The sequence below is a fragment of the Falco rusticolus genome, chromosome 6 (genome assembly GCF_015220075.1).
Source record: "Falco rusticolus isolate bFalRus1 chromosome 6, bFalRus1.pri, whole genome shotgun sequence".
Lineage (NCBI taxonomy): Eukaryota > Metazoa > Chordata > Aves > Falconiformes > Falconidae > Falco > Falco rusticolus.
In genome coordinates this window covers 20,469,446-20,492,587 of record NC_051192.1, presented here as the reverse complement: position 1 = coordinate 20,492,587, position 23,142 = coordinate 20,469,446, and the positions used below count along the sequence as shown (strand labels likewise).

Here is a 23,142-nt window from a genome sequence, read left to right as displayed (position 1 = left end):
GGTGGGGCCACTCAGGCCATGGGGCAGGGCTGGGCCAGGCCAACGGAGGGGACAGGCAGAGCTATATGCAGTAGTAGAAAGAGACAGAGTGCCAGAGATACCGCTTTTTATATCAATGGATACTGTTCTTCAGTATGCATAAAACGAGAGTCTTTTTCTTTATTTCAACCCTTCACACCCGTACCTACAGTTTTTAAAAATGCTTTAAAGCCACCCGCCAACCGCCGCCACATGCAGTGTGGGCACTGCTATTTTTTTGAGTGCGGCAGGTGCTGTGCCATTTTGAGGGCGGCGCCATTTTGAGAGTGGCGCCATTTTGAGAGTGGCGCCGTTGGTAGCGCGGAGGCACGGGCAGCGCCATTTTGAGTGCGGCGTGGCACAGGCGGGGACAACGCCGTTTGCAGCGCGGCGGCACAAGAGGCGCCATTTTGAGCGCGGCGGCGCCGTCTGGAGTGGGGCACAGGCGGCGGCATCTGCAGCGCAGCGGTGGCGCCATCTTGAGTGCGGCGGCACGGGCGGCGACGCCACTACCGGCACCATTTGCAGAGCGGCGGTGGCGCCATTTGCAGTGCGGCGGGGGCGGTGCGATTAGCAGCGCGGTGGCAGCGTCACGGGCACCATTTGCGGCGCGGCGGCGAGGACGCGGTTTCAACTCGCGATCGGCAGAATTCGTCCCGCGTCGAGGAGCATGGTTCGAGCGCCGTAAGAGCAGAACCGTCGCATTGCCGTGTGAGGGGCAATTGAAACCGTGGAGGGGCGCAGCCGTTCCGCACCGCCGCGGTCTCCAGGTGGGGGGCCTGTCGCCAGGGGCGGGGCCGTTGCAGCACCGAGCACCCGCGGGATGCGTTTGTCCCGGGGCTGCAGCGGCGCTGCAGTTCCGGACTCCCGTGCCGAGCACGCTCTGGCAGCGTGCCCGGGGGACGGCAGCGGCGGCTCCTCACCAGGAGGCAGCAGCGGGCGCCGCGGGATCGCGACGCCGTTAACAAAGGCCGGCAGCGCCGAGTGGAGAGGCGCCACCGCAGATCCGCGGCGCCAGGGCTGCAGTACGGACCCCTGGCCACTAGATGACAGCAAAAGCACACAACCAACTGGGCGGCTGCAGTATCCAACTTTGGTCGCCAGGTGGCAGCAGTTCTCCACCAACCCTATGCTGAGCACTGGTAGGGCGAGCACTCGCCCTCCCCAGAAGCAATGCCGCCAATAATTGACTACCTGGGGCTTTATCTCTTACCAGTTTGGAGCCAGTCCTCCCACGAGGGAATGCTACCTACCTCTCACAGGAGACCTGGTCTGCCACTCTGTCCTGGAGTAGTCTCACATTCTCCCAAGGAAATGCTGTCTTATGTCATTGAAGGCCCTCGTCGAGTTTCACAGCCTAAACGTACCTCAGTTAGGATCTTGTTTTGTCAGCTGGTGGGGTCAAGAGATAGCACACAGATACCAGCAGAGAAAATAACCGTTATGTACTCTTTGTCTCAAAGGAATACAGAAAATAAGACAAGAAGCACGTACAAAAGGGATCAGCCTACAAGACCCTCATTCAGGCAGATAAGCGAGGCAACGTACCTCATCAGTCCTACCGCCAGTTAGCTACAGCAATAAAGAATGATACCTATTCCAATTGCCCCAGTATGTTACCATACTCCAGACGTGCAGGCACTGGGGAGCCCCTCTTGCAGCAAGGATTTGGAGAGCCTCTCTCGGCAATGGAGAAGTGCTACACAGGGTGTCCCCTTGTAGCTGAAGTCTCCAAAGTCGCTGCAAGAGGGTCCAGCTTTTGAACTATGGAATAAACAAGCTCACCTCATTGCAAATGCAGAAATATCTGGTTTCGCTTGCCTCTCAGATCCCAACAAAGCCTGGCCAGGGCTCAGGGAGGACCTGAGGGAGTTTCCTTTATCTACTGCATTTTGACCATGTGGTTCCAAAGAGGGCCAAACAGCTGGATCCACGGCCTTGACCACCCGCCTCTAAGCAAGGAAGGATGCGCTATCTTGATGATAACACCCCACCCCCAAACCCCCCTAAACCTGCCTAACCCCCCCAAACCCCCTTAAAACCCCTTAAACCACCTTAAAACCCCTAAACCCCCTTAAACCACCTTAAAACCCTTAAACCCCCTTAAAGTCCCTAAACCCTAAAACACCTTACCCCCCTTAACACCCTAAACCCTAAAACAGCTAAAAAATATAAACCCTAAAAACCCTAAATCCTAAAGGCCCTTAACCCTAGAAACCCTAAACAACCTAAACCCTAAAACCCATAAAAAACCTAAACCCTAAAACCCCTAAACATCCTTAAACCTAAAAATCCTAAAACCTAAACAACTGAAACGCTAAAAACACTAAACCATAAACAACCTAAACCCCTAAACAACTTAAAACCTAATACCCCTAAACCTCCTTTAACCCTAAAAACCCCCCAAAACCTAAACCCTAAAAACCCTTAACACTCTTAAACCTAAACTCTAAATCCTAAACTTAAACCTTAAAACCCCTAAACACCCTAAACCCTAAAAAAACCTTAACAACCCAAAACCCTAACAACCCTTAAAACCCTTAAACCTAAAAAATCTAAACCCTAAAACCCCTGCACAGCCTAAACCCTAAAACCCTAAACAACATAAACGCTAAAAAGACTTAACACCCTAAACCCTAAAAACCCTAAACACCCTTAAACCTAAAACCCCTAAACCCTAAACAACCTAAATCCTAACCCCTTAACACACTTTAAAAACCTTAACTCCTAAATAACCTAAACCCTAAAAACCCTAAACACCCTTAAGCCTAAATACCTGAAACCCTAAAAACCCTAAAACCCCAAAATCCTAAAACCAAAGGCACCCACCCAAACCCTGCAAAGGCCAAAAAGCTGAAAAAAAGCCACTCTCCACAAAAAAAACCCCACACCACACAGAACACAAGATCACACTACCACAACCCCAGGAACCCAGGGCCAACAAACCCAGATTCTGTCCATAAAAATAACACGCTTTAACGCTTCACTCGCTTAACCTCTGGCATACCATAACCTTGTCGCCCCCAAACCCCAGCACGCTGTAGCCCTAAGGCAACACAAAATGGAACACAAAGTCCCTGGAGATCTCTGCCAGGGCCTTCAGGTGGACGCTGACCTCAGGCATCGTAACCTTGAAGTGGGAGCCATGTGGAGGCACCAGAACATCACCGGCATCCATCTTCACACCCTGAAACAGTGCCTGGGATAAACGCTCCTGGGCAGAAAGACTGAGGCACTCGGAGGCTTTGAACCGGCCGGCCACAGTCACAGGGCTTGAGCTCATCATTTCTGTGTCAGAGCCACCAGGCAGGTGGCCCCATCCTCCCAGAGAGACCCCTCAGGGCACCTGTACCCAGCTCCAGGGGGCTGGATACACAGCCTCGGATCCATGGTGGGAGGGGTGCTTTAATCCTGGGAGCGGGATTTCTAACAGTGCCCCTGAGGAGGAAAGCCTCCTCAGGCCTGGAAGCCTGAGAGACATCCCTGCGCTGCTCCACACGTCACCAAAAGCAGGGGCTGAGGAAGGCTGCTTTGGGGCCCGTCGAGGGAACCAGCTCCCCTGGGCTGCTCTGCGGCCACTGGCTGCCGTTGCTGTCACGCAGGTCTCAGTGCTGCTCTGCAGTCGGCCGTCACCTCCCTGCGCGACACTCTCCAGCGCAGCACACGTCTGCACTGGCTCTCCCTGGGGACAAAGATCACAAGCGAGGGATGGGCTTGGCTTTGCCCCCAGTCCCAGGCTGCCACCAGAGAGACCTGCCACCCCCGCCCCAGCTGTGCGATGTGGGCACCACGTACAGCTGCAGACGTGGGTCAGGGCAGCTGTGGGCAGGGGGCAAGCCCCGTGGCGGTGCCCCCGGCGCTGGCAGCAGGCAGAGCTGGGGAGAGCGAGGGGCAGCCCAGGGCAGCCGGCAGCTGGCGGCGGGGCCCGGCAGGGTGCAGCACCCTCAGCAATGCCCGGCTCCTTGCGCCTCGGCCCCAGGGCTGCAGCGCAGGGCTGGCCCCAGCCGGGGCTGGGCTGGGAACAGCCAGGCAGGGCCCCCTGGCAGCCCCGGCACGCACCTGCTCCCTGCATGGGGCAGCCTGGTCCTTTGCAATCGACCCCGTGGCATCCAGAGAAGGGCCCTGCCCTGGGCCAGAGCCATCTCTGCAGGCAGGAGGCCTTCCTCGGCGTCCGTCCCTCAAATCCCTCCCTCCGGCCCCCACAGTCCGTCCCTAAAACACTTCCCCTCGCCCCCAGTCCCTGCGAGCGGGGAATCCGCCTCCCCAGCTTTGAGCCCGGGCGGCGCAAGCCCCCCCAGGGCTCACCCTGCCATCCATGTGGTTCCTGGAAGAAACACCATCCCACCATGCCCGCAGGCAAACCGCTATCCCTATGGACACAATGGGGGCAGCCGGCACGGGGCGGGGGGGGGGGGTGTCACTCTCGGGGCTATTCTAGTGAGCAACACTCAGAGAGGCCAAAAACTGGAGTGCAGGGGTGATGCCGGCATTACAGCCGGCTGCAAGCGAAAGGCACTCAATGGGCATGGGCGCTGCTGGGAGGGAAAGCGCCACGTCAGGACGGTCGGCAATCTCGGCTGGCTGGGAGGGAGCTCCATCGAGCGCTCAGAGTCGAGGCTTGAGATCCTTGCAGCCACGGAGGTTTTTGCACGGAGAGCTGCGCTAAGCAAGGCTGGTTTATCACTTTGGCTGCAACACGAGGGTGCTGCACCCATGCATGTGTGCTTCCCCTGAGCCGACAGAGAACTTTCTCTCCTGGGCTTTGTTCCCTCTGGGACAGCGGCTGTGAGCGAGGCAGGGCTGTCAGATATGCACAGCAGGGGTCGAGGGGCTCAGAACGGATAAACCCCCCGGCCTGCGCCCGGCCCTGCCCCTCTCTTACAGCCTCCATGGCAGTTCCCCTGCAGCTGAATAGAACCATCAACGCTCTGTCTTCAGTGCAGTTTCTTGTACATAGAAAAAGGGGACAGCACAAAGCATGAAGCAAAGCCAAGAAGGTGGCACCTGATTTTAAAAAGAATACATTCAGTACATCACAAAAAAATGCGGTGGAACTCACTCTTCCAATTGGGTTAGGCAGGAGGAAAATGGATTTGGAAAGCAAATAAGAATCGCTCACTTCAAGCTATAAGGTGGCTACTAAACACAGACTCTCCCGTGCATGTCCTGCTCATTAGTTCTGCGCTTTGGACGTGCCTGCGGCTTCCCTGAAGCACCCTCTCTGGGTTACTCTTCCAAAGGGGTTCCTGGGACATCTGCATAGGGAAGCTGCCTGAAGCAATCACCGTTTGTTATCCTGTCTGGTTTCAGCCAGGGCAGATAGCCTGTGCATGCAGGGACTACAAACTGCAGGCATCGCAACTTGTGGATCCCAGGAAAAAGGGGGTACACGATATGAATTTACGGTACAAGGCTGTCACTGAAACAAGCCATGTGAAGTGGAATATAGTACTTCTAGCACCAGTGAAATAGTGTACATTAAAAGAGTATTCATCTATATACAAAAAGTCATGAAAACTTATTTTCAGGACATTTCTCAAGATCTTGAGAAATAGACCTCTGTTTACTGGTAAGGGAAGAAGAAGTAAGAAACTAAAAAGTGTCCATCCCAATACACACACCACCACCACAAACACCACGACCCGCCCCCAAATTACCTCAGGTGAGCCGCGGCCTTTTTAAAAAGTGCCAGCATCTAAAGCGTATGTAGTGACCTGGAACAACGTTGCTGCATATTTGGGATTCAGATGATACAGGGCAGCGTGAGGATTGCTAACATGGACAAAACAGCGGGACTTACTTTGCCTCTTTATTTCGGTAGCTAGGTAAATAGCTAAGGATTGAGGCTCTTGTGGCGAGGTGTCTGCTTACCCTTGAGCAAACAGTACTTCCATAAGTGCAAAACCAAACCTGCAACGTTGGGAATGGCAGTTTCCTGCTGACACGCATTTTTTTCCAAAAGGCAGGTGTCTGCTTCCTATCTGGGGCCATCTTTGTGCACGCTAAAAATAGTTCATGCCCTTAGTGCAGTGTTCAGAGTTTTGAGAGATGGACAGCAGTGTCTGGTACACACCTTCTTCAGGAAGGTCAGGAAGGGCTTCTTGACCTTCCTGAATTTTTTCAGCGGTTGATCTCGAAAAGCTTTTCTTCTCTCCTTTTCTCTTCTGGTGTGCTTTCAGCCTCTTCTCCAGAGACCTGTTTTCCCTTTCTGTTTCTTTGCTTTTCATTTTCCTGAAACGAAAGACCCTGCAAACCTTGATATTCCACAGTGTTATTAGAGAGGTAAAACCACGATCAACTGGAATCAGTTCTCATTTTAAACAAAGGGAGCTCATTTTACCTTCTTTCCTCTGAAAGGCTCATCAGCTGTTCCGGGTCTACCGAGGAGTCTGCTGTGCTCTCGGGGGTGGTTGGAGGCAAAGGTACAAGCGCCTGAACCGGAAAGGTTGAAGTTGACAGGTGGCAAGACACCTGGAGCAGTAAGCTACCGTTTTCCAAATTGCTACCTTAGCTCCTCAAATAAGATCCCTTTGGTTGCTTTGCATTATCCACATTTTGCACGGTCGTAAGATAGGCTTCAGGAGCTCTGATGAATTGGGATGATGGGCTGCCCCTTCTCGCGGGCTGGGGCACCACAAACTGGAGGGGTCTTGGAGGGTAGGACAGACCCTTGCCAGCTTCGTTCTGCTGGGCTTTCTTCTGCCTTCCTGGGACACGGTTCTGCCGTTATCCCTTGGGCAGCATTATCCCATTCTGGGGCGTGAGCCTTTTATTTTTAAATCTGCGATTTTGTATTTGACTTCTTGTAAGTATTTAGATTGATTAAGCACATTCCCAATGCATCTGAGAAACAACCTTTCTGTTTTTTCTTCTCTATCATTACAGGGTGGGAAAAGTCAAACAGACAAGGGATCTAATGACAGGAGGAGGCACAGCAGCTGCTTGGACCTATCAGAAACTACTGTCATACATGAGAAACGTGTCAGTGTTTGTTGGCCTGACATCCCTCTACTATTTCTGATTTCACCACCATACCTGCCCCTGCTTCTTTGTAGAGGATGAACAGAGAGGGTGCTGTGTGCAAGAAGTCTTTTGCCTGGGGCTCTGCGTTTGCTTCACCTGCACGGCTCCTTTGATCTTCCAAACGCACCCGTGGAACACAAAAGCACGTGCAGCAAAGTGACCTCGTGGAAGTGGACAACACCTAAACCAAAATCCACCAGCAGCACAATAAGGAATTGGACCAGAAGCCCCAGATTTTGAAAACCCTCAGCCCCTCCTCATACCTGTGCACCTGTCCACAGGTGCTGGCACCTCCTCGGCTGATGGAGGGGAGAGGCCGGCCACCTCCTCCCCAAAGATGTCCCCGCAGTTTTCAATCACAAACTGCACCAGCACGTTCCCCTGCACACATCAAAGCCTTGGTCTCAGCCTACGAGTTTTCTCCCTTTGAGCCTCCCAGTTCCCCCTGCCATCCCCCTGGGGAGGGAGGGAGGGAGGGAGGGAGCAGCTGTGTGTTGCACAGCTGGCGGCCCCGCTTGAACCACAGCAGCCTATGAGCAACAGTTAGCTGGTTGATGGTGAGAGTGCTCATCCTTCGTCCTCCATCAGGGTGCGGGCGTCTCCCGTATCACACTGGGACGCAAAAAAGCCTCAGCAGTCCGGCTGCTGTTGGAGCTGCTGGAAAAGCTTTTTGGGCGAGCCGACGTATTTGTAGTGGCCAGCATGGCAGTTTGCTTTATACCGTTGCCCTGAGCGTGGGCGTCTGAAGAAACTGCCCGGCAGTCAGTGTGCAGGGATGACGGCCGCAGGGGACAGCAAGCTGCAGGTGATGGTCAGCGGCGGCACCGTGTCTGCCTGCGTGTTGTCCCGGCTCTGAGCTAATGGCGCTGCTCCCCAGTGGAGCATCCATCGAGCCTGAGCACAGGCTGTGTCTTAGCCAGAATCCGAGCAGGAGCTGAGGGGACAGTGACACCTCCAGAGGTGCCATCCGGCCCCCACCTCCCTGTGTGACTGTGCTGTGAGTCCTAAAGCTCAGCCGTGATGCCCACTGGCAAGGAGTCTGGGCCAAGGGATGATCCCAAAGTCCTCCCCTAGGACGCACCACCAAACAATATCTGCCCAGTCCCCAATTATCACATGGCAGACGTAGTCAGAAGAGAGGAAAGATCATTTTATTGAGGACATCAGCTGCAGGCTGGGGGGGTGGTGGCTACCCAGGAGCCCCAGGGCTTCAGGCAGGAAAACAGCACCTGCAACAATAAGAGCCAGGAAGCACTGCTAAAGCCACAAAGCCAGGACGAGGCGTGACTTGGTTGCCCTTGCTTTGGGGAACGCTTTACAAAGTGCCTTGAATCAGCGCTCCCGCCCAAAGGACTGGTTCTCTTCATTTACTCCAGCAGCCTCGGCAGACAATAAAAGCCTTACACAAGCAGCCTGCCACAGCAAGAAAGGATCTTCCTGACTGGAATGTTACTGCCTGTGGAACAGGGTTTAATAGGCTGTATTCCCAAGACCTCTGACTCCCCTTTACTGACCTAGGCCCCCATGTTCGTGCTTTTCCCAAATGATATTCGTTCTAATGTTTGGTCCACAGTTCCGTATTCTAATATCTAATATTGCATTCCACCACTTCATACCTTGATTTTTCAATCGCTTCATCTGTCTCTGGCCGGCCCCCTCACAGGGAACACTGAAACACAGATTGGGACTCCCCACTCGCTTCACAGTTAAACTGCGTCTCACACACATCACTCTCTCTGGGCAGCCCTCAGTCACACAGGCAGTATGTTACCAGGTACCATGCACTTACATACAACTCTAGGAATGCTGACAGCTTGTGTTGGCACACAAAGTATGTATTTCAATGAACAATTGCCAAAAACCAAGTTCTAAGTTTTTCTGGCCCTAAGCAGCGTGTTAAGCTTTCAGCTATCCTCACCTAGAATTGCCAGAATATTATTTTTTGTTGTTGTTTGGTTTTTTTTTTTTTACACAAGATTCATAACTCATTTTGAACATGTAACAAGACAACACAAACAAACAAGACACAGAGCACTATGTCAGTTGTTATGTTCTAGGAATTTCCCAAATCTTAAGACACCCTAAAGGAAGTTTTTAGCTTCCCAGATCTTAAGACAATCAAATATTCAAAACAAAGAATAAATATAAATACCTTTCATGTTGTGCAGAAGTCCTTGTCCACCTGTGTGAGAAGCAGAGCGGTAGGGGAGTCTCACCAACAGCAGATCCAGTCAAGGGCCCAGAGGGCCCCCAGACCCCTGGATTCCAGCACCGGCGGAGAGTTCTCCTGCCTGGCTCACCACATTGATGCCAAAATGGCACAGAGTAACTGCTCACAGACCAATTTTGTCTTTAAGCAGCAAAGGTATTTATTTCATGCAACGTTGGGGAGCTAGCCGATCCGCACCGGCCAAACTAGCTCCCAAGTTTCCAATGAAAAGTTAGGTATTTTATACAGTTTTCGTGAGAGGTTACACAACATCTTTACATACATATTCACTTGATTTGGGCACCCAATCATTCCATTCATAATAGGTGGGATCTAGGTGGAATAGACCTTTCCATTTTCTTTGTTCAACAATTTCCTGACTTGATGGTCTCCTCCTCTCCTTCAGGTGCCCACATTATCTTTTCTAATTATTCAGAGTACACTCCTTTCTCAACACAGACCATTGTACCAAACTCATCCTGATTCATTGCCATTTATTTATTTATTAAGACCTTGTTCTCTTTCACAGGTGCAGCAGCTGTTTCTTGGCTTTCTCCACACCCTGGGCTAGGCCCCTGATGGTCACGGTGTCACTGCCAGAGCCCTTGGTGGGGAAGTGGATGTGGACTTCACCATGCTCCTCCACGATGGAGCGGATGAAGTGGCCTTTGGCACCAATGAGGGAACTGTGCAGTTTGGAGGGAATAGAGACCTCCACCTCTGTGCTGTTGGCCTAAGAGAGGACAGTACCAGCCTCTTAAGCTGTAGAAATGTGTTTGCACCCACTCTGCTTACCCTCTAACGTCCACCTTGCTAGGAGCTTTATAGATCTGGAAGAAATGCCTGAGCAGAGGGCTTTGAGACTGGCTACTCCTGACAGGAGCAGTCACAAACTTAGGTTTACGAGTCAAGAACAGACTGACACATTTGTCTCCTCCCTGCCCTCACCCATTACAACCACATCTATATCTGTGTCTTCTAGCAACATTTTCAAGTCCTTCAACTGCAAAAGGCCAGTTGCTTCACTTACCAGCTCCTGGATGGCAAGAACCCTGTGGCAAGCAGCGTCACAGTTTGCTGTCTTGCCTGTGATAACAATTGTCTCAGTTGCTGTTCTTTGCTGGGAGATCAACTTTGGTGTTGCTTTCTTTACAGATCTGCCACAAAGGAAAAAAAAATCATCTCAGAAGTGTCCCATGTCAGAAAAAAGCCCTTGCAGGCCATATTTGACATCACCAATGAGCAGGAGAGAGCATCCAGTGGGATTCTGCTGCAGGCAGTGATCATCATGAGCACTTGAGTTAGGAAAGATGTCTCACCTTCTTGATGTTGGCACCTCCTTTCCCTATGATGTTCTTGTGGAACTGTTTGCAGATGGGGACAGAAATAGAAAAGCTGTTTCAACCTAAGGGAGAAAGGAAGGGAGAACTGAAGATTACACTGTCGTGGCAAGTGAGGCCCGACTGCAGGAACTCTGATACAAGCTTTTGACAATAGGCTTAGACCCAAGGAAGTTCTCTATACAAGAGACTTGTAAGAGTAAGCAAAGGCAAGTACGTTCCCCTATAGCCTTCAAATAACAGGTATTACCCTCCTGCCTCCATTCAGCCAAAACAGTGTCGACAGCTCCCTCCTCTTGAGGTGTTTTAGCTCTACCCAAGCCAGTACAGCTCTGCTTTACCCCAGGGTTATTCAGGCATGTAGGAGGGAACATCAGACAGAAGACCTCCTTACCAGGTCTGCCACCATCTTGTGCATGTACTCTGTGCACTTCACCTCATTTTTGGGACCTCTAAGTTGGACAATATCATTCTTCTGTGCAGGGTCTGGGAAGCTGATGATAACCTGCAGGAGGTGGTCATTTATAGTCAACTCAAGCAAATGCAAGAACCCTTGTGTCAGACACATGCAAAGGTTGGGGGGGATCCTACACATCCCGTTTTCCCATTCAGAAAAGGGTAACCGTGTTAGCGGCTTCTGGCTAAAAGAACTACCTTCTCAGACACTTGAGCTACAGACCCACTAAAGTTACAACTTCATTGATGATAGGCCTACTACCTGTGTAGAAAATACCCCCCCCTGGATTCCTCGTCTCCTAAAAAGCCTTCCCTCTGGGAATTTCTCCCAGATCCGCTCACCCTTCTGCCCAATGATGGTCTGGTGGAATTTCTGCTCAACAATTAGGTCTTTGGTGTGTTTATTTTCCTGATGAGAACAGAGTTCACATTGAGTGTTCAGCAGGAGAGCCATATACTTTTAATTACCATCTTTCTGCCTGACAGTTTACTTGCCAGCACTGTCCCTCTTTTCTCTAGAAAAAATTCACTCTAGGTTGACAGAGAAGGGCTACTCGAGGGAACAGAGGAAGACATATGTGAAGAGGAACTTGCACTTATGAGATCCAAGTGCTCAGTGGGCAAGGGGCACACACTTGCACCAGAAGGTTACAAGGGAACACAAGAGCCCAAACCTTGCAGTCTCCCAAACATCACATCCTACTCACTTACCATATGGGAAGCAAGTTCCAGCAGCTCTTTCTTGGCCTGTTGGACCCCCTGTGGGTCTCCTTCAATTCTGATCAGGTTGCTCTTCTCATTGTCTGGGGGAATACACACATACACCTTGTAGAGGTCCTTAATCCTGTTAACTTCAAGGCAAGGACTGTGGTGACGCAGTCTGCTAGGCAAGGACTTGGAAGCAAGGCACCTTGATTTATCACTGCTTAGAGGCTGTTTAAGAAGTAAACCCACCTCTGAGAATGGCTCAGGGGGGTAGGGTTGAGACAGGAGAAATTGACTCGTCACCCTGGAGTTCAGTGAGAGCAGATCTGTGCCACACAAGAACCTGCACAAGTAAATACTGTGGCATCTGCAGAGCCAACTGTTCACTTGTCAGAACAAGGCACATTTCTTCCCCAAACAGTATCACATTTAGAGCAGAAGATAATCATTCATTTCTATCCCAGATTCTTTGTTGAGGAAGATGTTGCAGCACAATCAAACTAGTAGACTGCAGTAAGGTCATATTCTACAGTCTGTGCTGTATCTCCTTCCTCCAAAAGCCAGACCACCACCCCACCATCTACAGGGCTATTTAACCACTTAGTGGGAACCAGCTACACCTACACATCATCCATGTCAACCAACCCACTGCCTCTGAGGCAAGGCCACAGCTGCATGTTATCACTGTTAATCAACCCACTGCCTTCATTCCTCTACAGGGAGAAGCTCACCAAGCAGATTTCCACCACCCACAACTGGCTGCTAAAATGTAATTCACACAGAGCAAACTTTAAAAAAAAATAATAATAAAAAAATTTCCTCCAGGACATGTCAAAGTAATTCCACTACTGTTCAAGCTCCCAAGATACTTTCACACATTAAAGCCATTGCAAGGCCTCACAGCCCATTTCTCTCCTTGTACCACCACCACTCCAGAAAAGCAGAGGAAATGTGATGGAGACAGCACACTGGATGAGCTACAGAGCCCCTGATACGATCTACTAAACACGGAGAGTCTGAGCATGGGAAGGATTAGAAAGGCACTCCACTTACTGTTAGCTCCATTCTTGCCAACGAGGTGTCGGTGGAATTGGTGATTTCTGCGTAATCCATCCGGTTGATCTAAAAAGAATTGTATAGGGCCAGGTAGGGTAGGCCACTGCTTCTGTCTCGTGCCCTAAGTAACTGCCTACTGCCAGTATTGGCACTGACTCACCAGCAGTCAGCTACAAGCACTTCTCCTGCTATTAAGCAGAGCACAAGCATTCCTCTGGTTTGAGAAGAGAACATTGTGCTCATGAAACATTGAAAAGACTTACTTATATGCCTCTCCAGCTATAACAAAGAGAATCCTTCCTTCTCTGCATCAAAAAATTGAATGCTGACTTTTCAAGAATGCTATGGATGAGTTTCATAACCAAGGGGTGTCATCCACCTGCCACACAATTTGTCTTCTGCAAGTTCGATTAAGCATGTCAAGACATCATATGGATGTGATAAACACCTCATCACCTCTGCTCTGTTGCCCCTTCTTCCCCCAGTTTCTTACTGGATCTAGTAACTCCAGCTCACCAGATCCTTGACCATGACTTCAATCTGTTCCTGAGCCACAGACACATCTTCTGTAGGTCCTTCCAAAGTGATTTTATCCTCTCCTTCAGTGAATTTGAGGTGAACCTTGAGATTAAAGACAATGAATCTCTTAAGAATTTTCCAAGATCCAAGCCAGGCCAATGCTGTTGGTCAGGCCTACACCATCGATCCCTGCCACTAAGAGATGTGCTCCTTCCCAAAAAGCCCAAACAAAATCCCCGCATTTTTACAAGTCAGTAACTTAACAATTTTGGCCATATGGCAGTGCCTAGAGCCCAAGGCTCTGGTGCTGTCCCAGAGTCTGCAAGGGCTTTGGAGAAGTTACTTATCTAGCCTTTATCTAGATACCGTCTAACTCACCAGGGAGAAGCCTTGTTGCAGTCAGCATTTCCATGTATCCTACTACATCAGTTCTCAAAACAGCACCACATAAAGCTTCCTTGGAAGGGCTCAACCCATGAAAATAACATAGGATGAGCAGTGTTTGCAGCAGTAAAAGAGGGTTCCTGTCGCGACGGAGGGAAGACACAGTCACTCAATATGAGTGATCAGCAGACTTCGTTTATTGTACCTTACAGTCACCTTTTATGCCTTCTTATAATTAGCTCATACATATTACAAAAGTTAAGCTCATTATTGGTTAGTTGCCTAAATACGAAGCCCGCCCCTTGTTTCTCTTCTGTAGTTATCTGTTCCCACCTGCAACATTCTTTTCCCACCAAAATCTTCCTGTTATTGTGTAACAAGGACAGCCAAAGACAGTGTATTTTGCTTTACTTCAGATAAGCTGAGAGCGATGCGCATTTTTGTCCAGCCAGCTGGACTATGTCTATGTGACCCTTTTCAGCTAGTCAGTTATCCACAGGTTCCCTTTAATAGTAAAGATCTGTGTCATTTCCCCCTGGTTTTACCCACGCTAGAATACATCTCTCTCTTCCGTGACAAGTGATCTGAACTAAACCATTTTTATTACAAGGTAACATTGAATGATCTTTGGGTTTATTTCTTTTGTTGTTGTGTTGTGTTTTTTTAAGGAGAATACTAGTGATAAAAGTGAATCCAGTACATCAGAGACAGAAGAGAGACAATTCACCTCAGGAACTGAGCCTGTGAACGAATCTGTAGAACAGACAGATTCATCTGTAAAATCTTTCTCCAGGAAAAGACGCGGTTCAGACACAGGCAACTCCCTCGGTAAGAAAGATTCTACGTTTTCTCAGAGATTATGGAGACAGCTACTCTGAAACTAGCTATTACAGAAAGGGGAGAGTAGAAGAATTTAGTTGTTGTCTGCCGTGTAAGTACCTCATTGTTCCTTCATTTAAAATATTATACTTGTACAACCTCTTAGTGTACTTACCAACACACTTCTATAGATACACTTATGCTAATTACTCTGATGTGGGAAAGGGTATAAATTATGTAAGTAAATAAAACTTGAAGTTCTGGGAGTTGTGTCAGAAACCTGGATGTCACAGTGTCGAGATTAAGTCCATAGATGTGTTTGCTGGAGGGTGGCAGTGCTGTGAAGGAAACACTGAGTAATGAGGTAACTATGGAAGTTCCAGGGGAAAAAAAACATCCCACCAAACTGATGAAGTCAGTGTAGAAGTCTGAACTCTTTGTCTCAGATCACTAAATACATTGTACCAGTCTGATACATGTCCTGAAACACGAGAAAAACAAGCAGCAGAGTATCTGAGGCTAAAAACTTCACAAATCTAGTAACTGAAGGAAAAACCTAAATGTCCACAGATTAGAGAGACGTAAGAGGACACAAAAAGTACTTGGGATCCATTCTAGAGGAGAATTTGGTTCAGCCTGCAATTCTCTAAGAAGCTGTTTCCCTCACAGCTGTTCATCAAAGAGCTGATGGTAGAGTTTGAAGAGCTGTTGCTCACTTCAAAGGATAGTTTCTAGATTCCAGATCATGATGCTAGTTAATAGTTCAGCTCATAATGCCCATCAGTTTCAAATATTTAAGTAAGGAATAAAGTCTTTCTGTCAGGAAGGTCAGAAAAAATGTCGGATGCCACCTTGAAAGAAGACAAGCTTTTGTTTAAAACACAGAATCCAGAGTTCTTGTTCAATTACTTCCTGGTATCACGGATCATTAGCAAACCTCTCAGCTTTCATATCTGAAGCAAAACATTTGCTTACCATGCCAGTTGTAAAGTTATGTACAGGAACATGCTGGAAAGCATTCCCATGGGATTGTTCCACAGGGATGAAACACTGTTATGCTAACGCTAATTAGCAACAATTGGCATAGTCTACTCTCTGGGAAATGTGACGGTCATCCAGGTCTGCATTTCCACTGTTGTACCTTTTAGGCTTGGTGTGCGTGTAAAAGGTAGAGATAGCAGCACACCTGAGCCAAACGTGATCAGGCTCAAGCTAGCCCAAAATCAGTTGGGTGCATGATAGAAGCCTCCAAGCTGGCATAGCCTGTCGGCTGCGCGTCAGCTGTAAGCCTGAAGCAGGCAGGCTCAAGTGCAAGCTGACTTCTGAGGCTCTGACTACACCTTTGTCTGTCAGCACCTCCTGTCCTCTGTGAGACTTTGGAAACTTCTTTCTTAATCTTTCTGCGCTAAAATGCATCACGATGATTTCCAGGTGTTTCTTGGCAACTTACCCTCTGAGTGTGATGGAGTCTGTCTGTTTTCCTGTTTTCCTTTGGGCACTCCTTTACAAGTTTTCTGAGCCTGCACTTTGATACATTACACCCTGCTGTGGAAAAGGCTTTTGTTCCATCTGTTTCAGTAGGCTGTTGACATGTTCACTTTTCTTTGTTACGTGGTGACACCGAGTTCTAGATGCCACACAGTGAGAGCCAATATAATGTGGTACATAGTGAAGAGGGAAGGAAAAGTCACTTCAGTGACTGGGAGCAGCTCTGAGCCCAACCCCAAGGTGTTAAACTGTAAAAACGTACCAAGAATCAAACCCGCCTTTGTGGAGAAGGCATTGCTTCCCTCTGAAGAGCTGGACTGGACTTCTTTGCATTTCACAGCTATTCTGTAGCAAGAAAAGACAAGCATCCTTTCACTAAAACACCGTCCCCGGGGTTTCCCTCCATAGCTGCCAGCCCATCTCTGCAGCACCATAAATCACTGAAATAGGTTATCTGCTTCCTTCAAATGGAAAAACAATGTATTTAACCAACCTTCTCAGCTAAATTCTAGTTTACCAGTTTTAAGAACATTCTGCCCAGCAAAATCAAGATGAAAGGTGTCTCTAGTTCGTTGTCCTGTCTCCAACAGTATCTTTGGCATTTCTGTACCATTAAGCAGAAAAGGCCCCAGTAACCTTTTCTTCAATTGATTTTTAGAGTCACTTTTTGAAGCTGTGCAAACATTTAGCATCCAGCGTGGTTTTTGTAAGTTAATGTCATTAATGCAGATTAACTACACAGTGGGTGAAGAACCCTCCTCTTCCTTTGTTTTGGATGCAAGTGTTCACTTTAACCATATCTTTACTCCTTATGCACTAATTTGCTTTGTGCCTGACAATCTGGCAGAGGGACCCAGTTTTCTTTGGTAGCAGCAGGAGAACAACAACTATTTCTGAGTCCTCCCGGGAGCCAGAGTAAGCTGCAGAGGGTGCAGAACTTAACTCAGCACTAAGATACATCATTGCAAATGATTACAGGCTGTGTCATCTGTTCCCTTCCCACTCTTTTTCTTGAGAGGCAATGGGTATGGTGCTCTAGCTCCTGCCATGTTTATCACATGGAGGTGCAAGGAATAGTTCACCTTTCAGGGGCTGCTTTTTTTGAGCCCCAAGCTCGCTCTTAGGACATAGATTCGAAGGTGCTGATGATGCATCTGCTTTTCCCACTACTTTCTAGCTGAGCTCGTCTGTTAAAATGGGATTTTTGCAATAAATCTGTCAGCTTTTGTTGGCAGCTTACACACTTGCAACAGGAGTCCTTTTGGACTTCACAAATGATTGAGAGGAACTCTGTAAATACTTTGAGTCTCCTTCCCCATCTCCTCTGTATTGTGCTCCACAGGTACACTCAGCTAGTGAACATAGCTGTAGTGGACCTAATATCTGTGGCTTGTGCTTCCTCTTCTAAAAGAGCACGGGAGAAGGACCAGATTCTGATGGGAGGAACTTTTGTTTGCAGCCCTTCTTTCTGGAAATAGGGATCTCAGAATGGAGCAGGTGGAATTTGTTACTTCTGGATTGAAGCATTTAAGCTGATGCTGAGACATTAAGGAAAAAAACTTTCTTTCTCGATGGCTGACCATATATTTTCTGTGAGTCGTCTAGTCCTTAAAATAATCTGATGACTCTCTCTGACTTTTTTTCTTTTTTTCCCTGCAAGAATGCAGACATAATACTGAGGTGCTACTGACTCAGGTGAATCCATCCCTATCATGCTGCAAGGTGCCCTAGACATTTGCCACCCACTCCCATGCCACTACACTTGTGTCACTATGCGTTCTCTCTCATTCCCTCCAAGGTAAATAGATTTCTAGGTGCAATTCCTAAGGGGAAATCTTCATTCAGGCAAGGTCTCCCATGCTATCATCTGTTCCCTTGAACTGTTGCCTGCACCTTCCAGCCAAAAATATTGTTACTGTTCATTTAGTTTTCCTAGCAGGTCACAGTGAGATCTCTTCCTACAAAGGTGTTAAAAGTTAATGTGGGGACAAGCCTGGCCCTGAACTCTTGAACATATGTGTGAAGCCCAAAGCGAAGTTGCTCTCGGGAGTCCAAGCAGCAGCTTCTTGCTCCAGCTCAGTTGCCATTACCTTGACGTCATTATATATTCATTGAAGGAATTTCAAATTGCCTGTCCTGGCAGTCTGCTATTTGGGATGAGTGGATGTTATACCCTGTGTCTTAACTTGACATAATTGAGGTGCATTGTTACAAACCCCTTCATTTCTCTATCCCTATGTATTTTCAAGATGCGTTCCCAACAGAGTCTGCTTTGGTAGGAGGCAGATGTCAGAAAGTGCAAAAGTGATGCCTATTGGGCAGGAACTTTGTAGTACAGAGAAAGAACAGAGGCTGGAAAATGTGAATGTGTCTGTTTAGAGGTTACATTTCTTGTGGGTGATGTTTGCAGTGGTAGCGCTGTTGTGACTTTATCAGGGTACTTGTTCGCTTTCTTGACCTGCAAGATCTGGCCGCACATTGGAAGTATCTCTGTTTTGCTGTTGATTGAGGTATTTGTCAAAAAAGGAGCCTCTTGTTTGTCCTCTCTGTGATGCTATGAGTTTTCTCTAGGATCCTGGCACTGGCTGTGTTGTGCTTTGAGGCAATTGTGCCTTTTCTGAGTAAACAAAGGGATATGGCACAAGCAGATCAGGCCTTTCTGTAGATACTGCCAAGGATTCATAGTAATTAATGTTTGACTTTTGGTATCCATGGTAGCGAAGGCATGTCTAAATAATACATACTGAAGAATGGGAGCACTTTTCTTATAATCTGCTTTGTTGGGGTTTTATATTTAAATTTTTGAAAAATTGGAAGAATTCCTATTTCTTTAAACAGTAGGCCTCAGGTGATCAGGTTATAGTGTGCCTTTGAAAGCATATTTTACAGTACCTGATAGAAATGCAATTGCTCTGTATGCTGCCAAGTGAAACATATACAAGCACTGATACGTACTCAGTATTCCCTTTTCTTCCTAGATCTCCGTCTGCTGGTGGATGTACCTTGGAAGCGGGGTGCTTTCTGGAGGACGAAACAAGTGAGTGAGAAGTGGGTGACAAATGTGCAGCAGCTGCCAGCTGGATTCCCCTGTCAGACCCCAGCAGCAGTGGAGCTTTGCACACTACAGCCACTTTGGATCATTTCAGCTGTGTTTAAAAAAAACCCAAACCAAAAAATCCCCCAAAACACACACACCCCCCCGAAAAAAAACCCAAAAGAAAGCAAAAAAAAACCCCAAATACAACCAACCAAACCCCCCCTCCACACACCACTATTTTTTGCTTTCTTTCCAACTTGGTAGGGTATTGTTTAGTAGGCCTCTTTCATTACATTTTCTACCTGTCAAGTTATAAAGCACCTAGTGGTCAGGGTAATTAATATGAAGTAATTACTTAGCTGTTTGTATTCTTTAGATACGGAAAGTCTGAACTTTTTGTAAACAGGAAACCTTAAAAACTTTCTTGAGAAATCCTTACTGGGAAGCAAATTGTTTTTAGTGGTCTATTAGGAATCTATTTAACTATTTATTTATTTATTTAATGTTGTTGGGAGCTACAGTATGCTCAGCATAGACGGTGGTTGGTGTTCTCGCTGTCTTTGCTTGAAGTCATACTGTGGCCCTTTACTGGGGTCGTGTATGAAACAAAAGCATTGGAAAGTCGCAAGATTCTGGGTCTGAATGGGTCAGAGATTTCAGGAGAGCAGCTAAAGGAAAGATGAGCTAATTTTCTAAGTGATTAACCAGGAAATGTTCTTCCTTCCTGAACCAGCTCTCTGTTTCACCAGCAACTGTATGTATGTCACAGCTGCTGATCTTTTACATTCCTGGGGAATTCTTCTGGTTTAATAATTTTCTTTTGATGCTAATGGTATCTGTAATGATAAGTTCTTTATTATTATTGTTGTTATTTATTGTTCTAGTACTCTGTTTTAATTATGTCTTGAAAATATTTTTTAAACTTTTAGAGGAAGATTGTACTTACGTTGATAGCAGATCTTAAGTTTTTAATAGCTATACATTTGTGTTTATGTTAAAATACTGTTTAAAGGATAAAGGGGGCACATCCTCTGTTTGTGGTGTTAAGGAAATCCATGTGGAAGAGCACCTAAACTATCAATATAATGGCTTCATGCATGTTCATACGAGCCAGACCTGAGCAAAACGCACGAGAAGGGAGCAGAGAAGTTGTCAGGACCACCTCGGCTTGTGTAGCTCCCAGCTGTGGCCAGGATGTGCTAAGAGAGCACCGGGCAGTAAGATGAACTGAGGCGAAACCTTTAATTACAGCTTCTGTAATAAGATATTTCTTAACCAGTAGTAACTTCTGTAATAAGATGGTTTGTAACAAGATATTTTTAAAAAAGTAGTAACTTTTGTAATAAGATGTTTTGTAATAAGGTATTTTAAAATAAGTAGCAACTTCTGTAATAAGATGTTTTTACTGATAGTCCTGTTAACGGGACCAGGGTGGGATGTGGTTTCCCTTGTGTGTTCTGTTGTACCCCTGCCCAGGCAGGGTAGGCCTCGGGTGATCAGGTTATAGTCTGCCGTTGGAAGGGTATGTTATAGTATGCTGCCAAGGGAAACATATACAAGCACTGATATGTACTCAGTATTCCCTTCTCTTCCTAGACCTCCGTCTGCTGGTGGACATACGTTGGAAGCGGGGGTGCTTTCTGGAGGTGACAGATGTGCAGCAGCTGCCAGCTGGATTCCCTTGTCAGACTTGTAGCAGTGTTGCAATAAATTAAGCTTTGACACGGCAACGGGTGTCGCATTGGTGTTCTCTCCGTGTTCTCGCTGACAAAGGGTATGCATATCACAGCTGGAAGAAACGGCTGCTTCCTGTTCCAGCGGTTCTTGCTGACACGTGTATCACCCACTGGCCGCTGCCCGGCGGAGCAGTTTCCAAGCAGGCGGCCCGCTCTTCTTTGCGCCATGTCCCAGTTCCTGCGGGGCGGCTGCAGGGGCGAGCCTGGCTGCGCGCAACGAGTCGCCCCCGGCCCCTGGCCCTTCTTCGGGAGCCGCGGCGGCGGCTCCCAGCGACGCGCCGGACCGTGCGCGCTTTCTGCGCGGCTGCGGAGGCTATGCGGGGTTTCCGCGCACGCCGCTTCCCGGCTGCAGCCCCACGCCGAGGTTCAGGTCTGACCTGCAGCGTTACGCGCCGGGCAGCGCTGCCAGCGCGGAGCCGCCGCCGAATTCCGGGCCTCTAGCACCAGCCTGAGCCCGAAGCTCCCGGCGGCAGCGCCTCGGGCGCGGCAGCGGCGGGACCGGCCCCCGGCCCCGGCCCCGGCGCTGCCCCCTCGCGCCCCGGTGCCGTCCCGCTCAGCTGCAGGCGGGCGGCGGGGCCGGGAGGGGGAGCCCGCGGTCCCGGCCCAGCGGGGGGCGGTGGCTCCGGCTGCTCCACATTCCCGGTGTGTCCGCGGGTAGGAGCGCGCCGGCCGGCCCCGGGGAGGAGCGGCCGCAGCTGCTGGCGCCGGGGGTCGGGCCGGGGGGGCTTCGCCGCGCTTGTGCCGGGGCGGGGCAGCGGGGGTTGCGGCGCTGCCAATGCGCCCGGCGCTGCTGCCCGCCCGCCCCCGGCGCCTGGCGCTCGCGGCAGCGGGGGCGCCGCGCGGGGGGACGGTGCGCTGGGCTCGCGCTGCGTGCGGGCAGTCCGCTCCGCTCCGCTCCGCTCCGCCGCGTCGGCCCCGCAGCGCTGCCTGCGGCGGTGCTGCCCTTGACCCTGCTGAGTGCTCTCGGCTCTGCTCGCACCTGCCTGCCTGCTGCCTGCGCGCCGCAGGGATTGCCTGCTGTCTTTTAACCTTTTTTTATTATAAATACCGACTTTGGGGTAGTGGTGGTTTTTTTTAAAGAGCGCGAGCAGACATCACCAGACCCACGCAGTTTTCTTAAGCTGCTGGAAATAACTTTGGCCCAGGATTTACAGCCCAGTTTCCACCCGCCCCGGCCCCTGCAGACTCCAGCAGGCACGCGCTGCCTAACAGGTTTGCAGATTATTTTATAATTTTTAAACCATTTTTTCTCCTCATGGCTGTGCGATCACCGTAACTTTGGGTTTAGCTGAAAACAGCCTCTGCCTGAGCTCTCTACATTAAGAAGGCTCCTCGACACATTTCATGGGACCTTTGGGCAGACGATGGAACTTTACATTTTATTTTGTGGGGCCTTCAGTCGGGATCTTCTTAATGTGCGCGTGGAAGCGGTCATACCAGAACTTGGGCGTGCACAGAAAAAGCGCGAGAGAAACCAGAGATGCTGTAACTTTTTGCTTGCTACCTCTTTGGTGTGCTATCTAAACGTCCAAAGACTTTGAGAGCCTTTTTATTTCCTGGGAACTTGAAATTCTGAAGAGAAGCTCCGAGCTTTATTAGTTGTTCTCGAGAACTGTACCCGGAGTCAGACTCGGAACGTGGATTGCCCGGAGAAGAGTAAAGTTGATCTCCAGACTTGAAAGAAGCACTTCTGGCAGGATGGAGCAGGATGGAAGGGATCGACTCGATTTGCAGAACAGTACTGAAGCAAACTTCCTTTTCACCATACATTCAAGCAACACCTCCAGCATAATTTCTGAGAAGGTCGCTGGTAACTGCAGGTAACATTCAGGGGGAAGAGCTTGAGCTGACGTGGTCAGAAGTGCTGGCGAGAAGGTGAGGTGTCTCTCAGGGGTATTTGAGATGGATGTTTTGAACCTGTGGATCTCCCTAACCCTTGGGTGGGAAACACGAGGACACCACGTCCGTAGGGAGATCTCCCGGGGCCTCATCTCTGTGGGACCGGCACGTTCCTAATGTGCCCCAGTGTTCCTGTAGGGCCGAACTGATTTCTTGCTTGCAACCTGTTCTGCTGACCTTTTGGGATTTATCTGCTGGAGGAGGGACTTATACTTCAGGATATTTTTTTTGTTTGTTTGTTTAAAATATGCCTTTGAGCTCCCAGTGGCCTTTGAGCACGTGGCACCAAGGAAGAGAAACGGTGATGGCAAGGACTGAAGAAGTTGTGCGGTAAGCAGTGCTGGCGGTGACCGAGGCGCTCTGTCCCCACTCTCCCACCTCCCTGCTGCTGGGACCGCATGCTGGGCAAGCCGACGAGCTTCGCCGATGGCCGGAGCCCACCGCAGGGTGAGA

General features: G+C 49.1%; 1 protein-coding gene across 1 annotated transcript; it reads right to left on the bottom strand.

Annotated features, from left to right (window-relative positions):
* Positions 1-217: 217 nt before the first annotated feature.
* LOC119149886 (vigilin-like) lies at positions 218-13,738 on the bottom strand. Its single transcript, XM_037391748.1, has 5 exons — positions 13,705-13,738; positions 12,805-12,873; positions 11,758-11,897; positions 11,389-11,455; positions 218-1,970 (listed from the first exon to the last, which is right to left on the bottom strand). The coding sequence occupies exons 1-5, from the start codon at positions 13,736-13,738 to the stop codon at positions 1,897-1,899; spliced, it is 384 nt and encodes a 127-aa protein (XP_037247645.1). The 3' UTR covers positions 218-1,896.
* Positions 13,739-23,142: the final 9,404 nt, after the last annotated feature.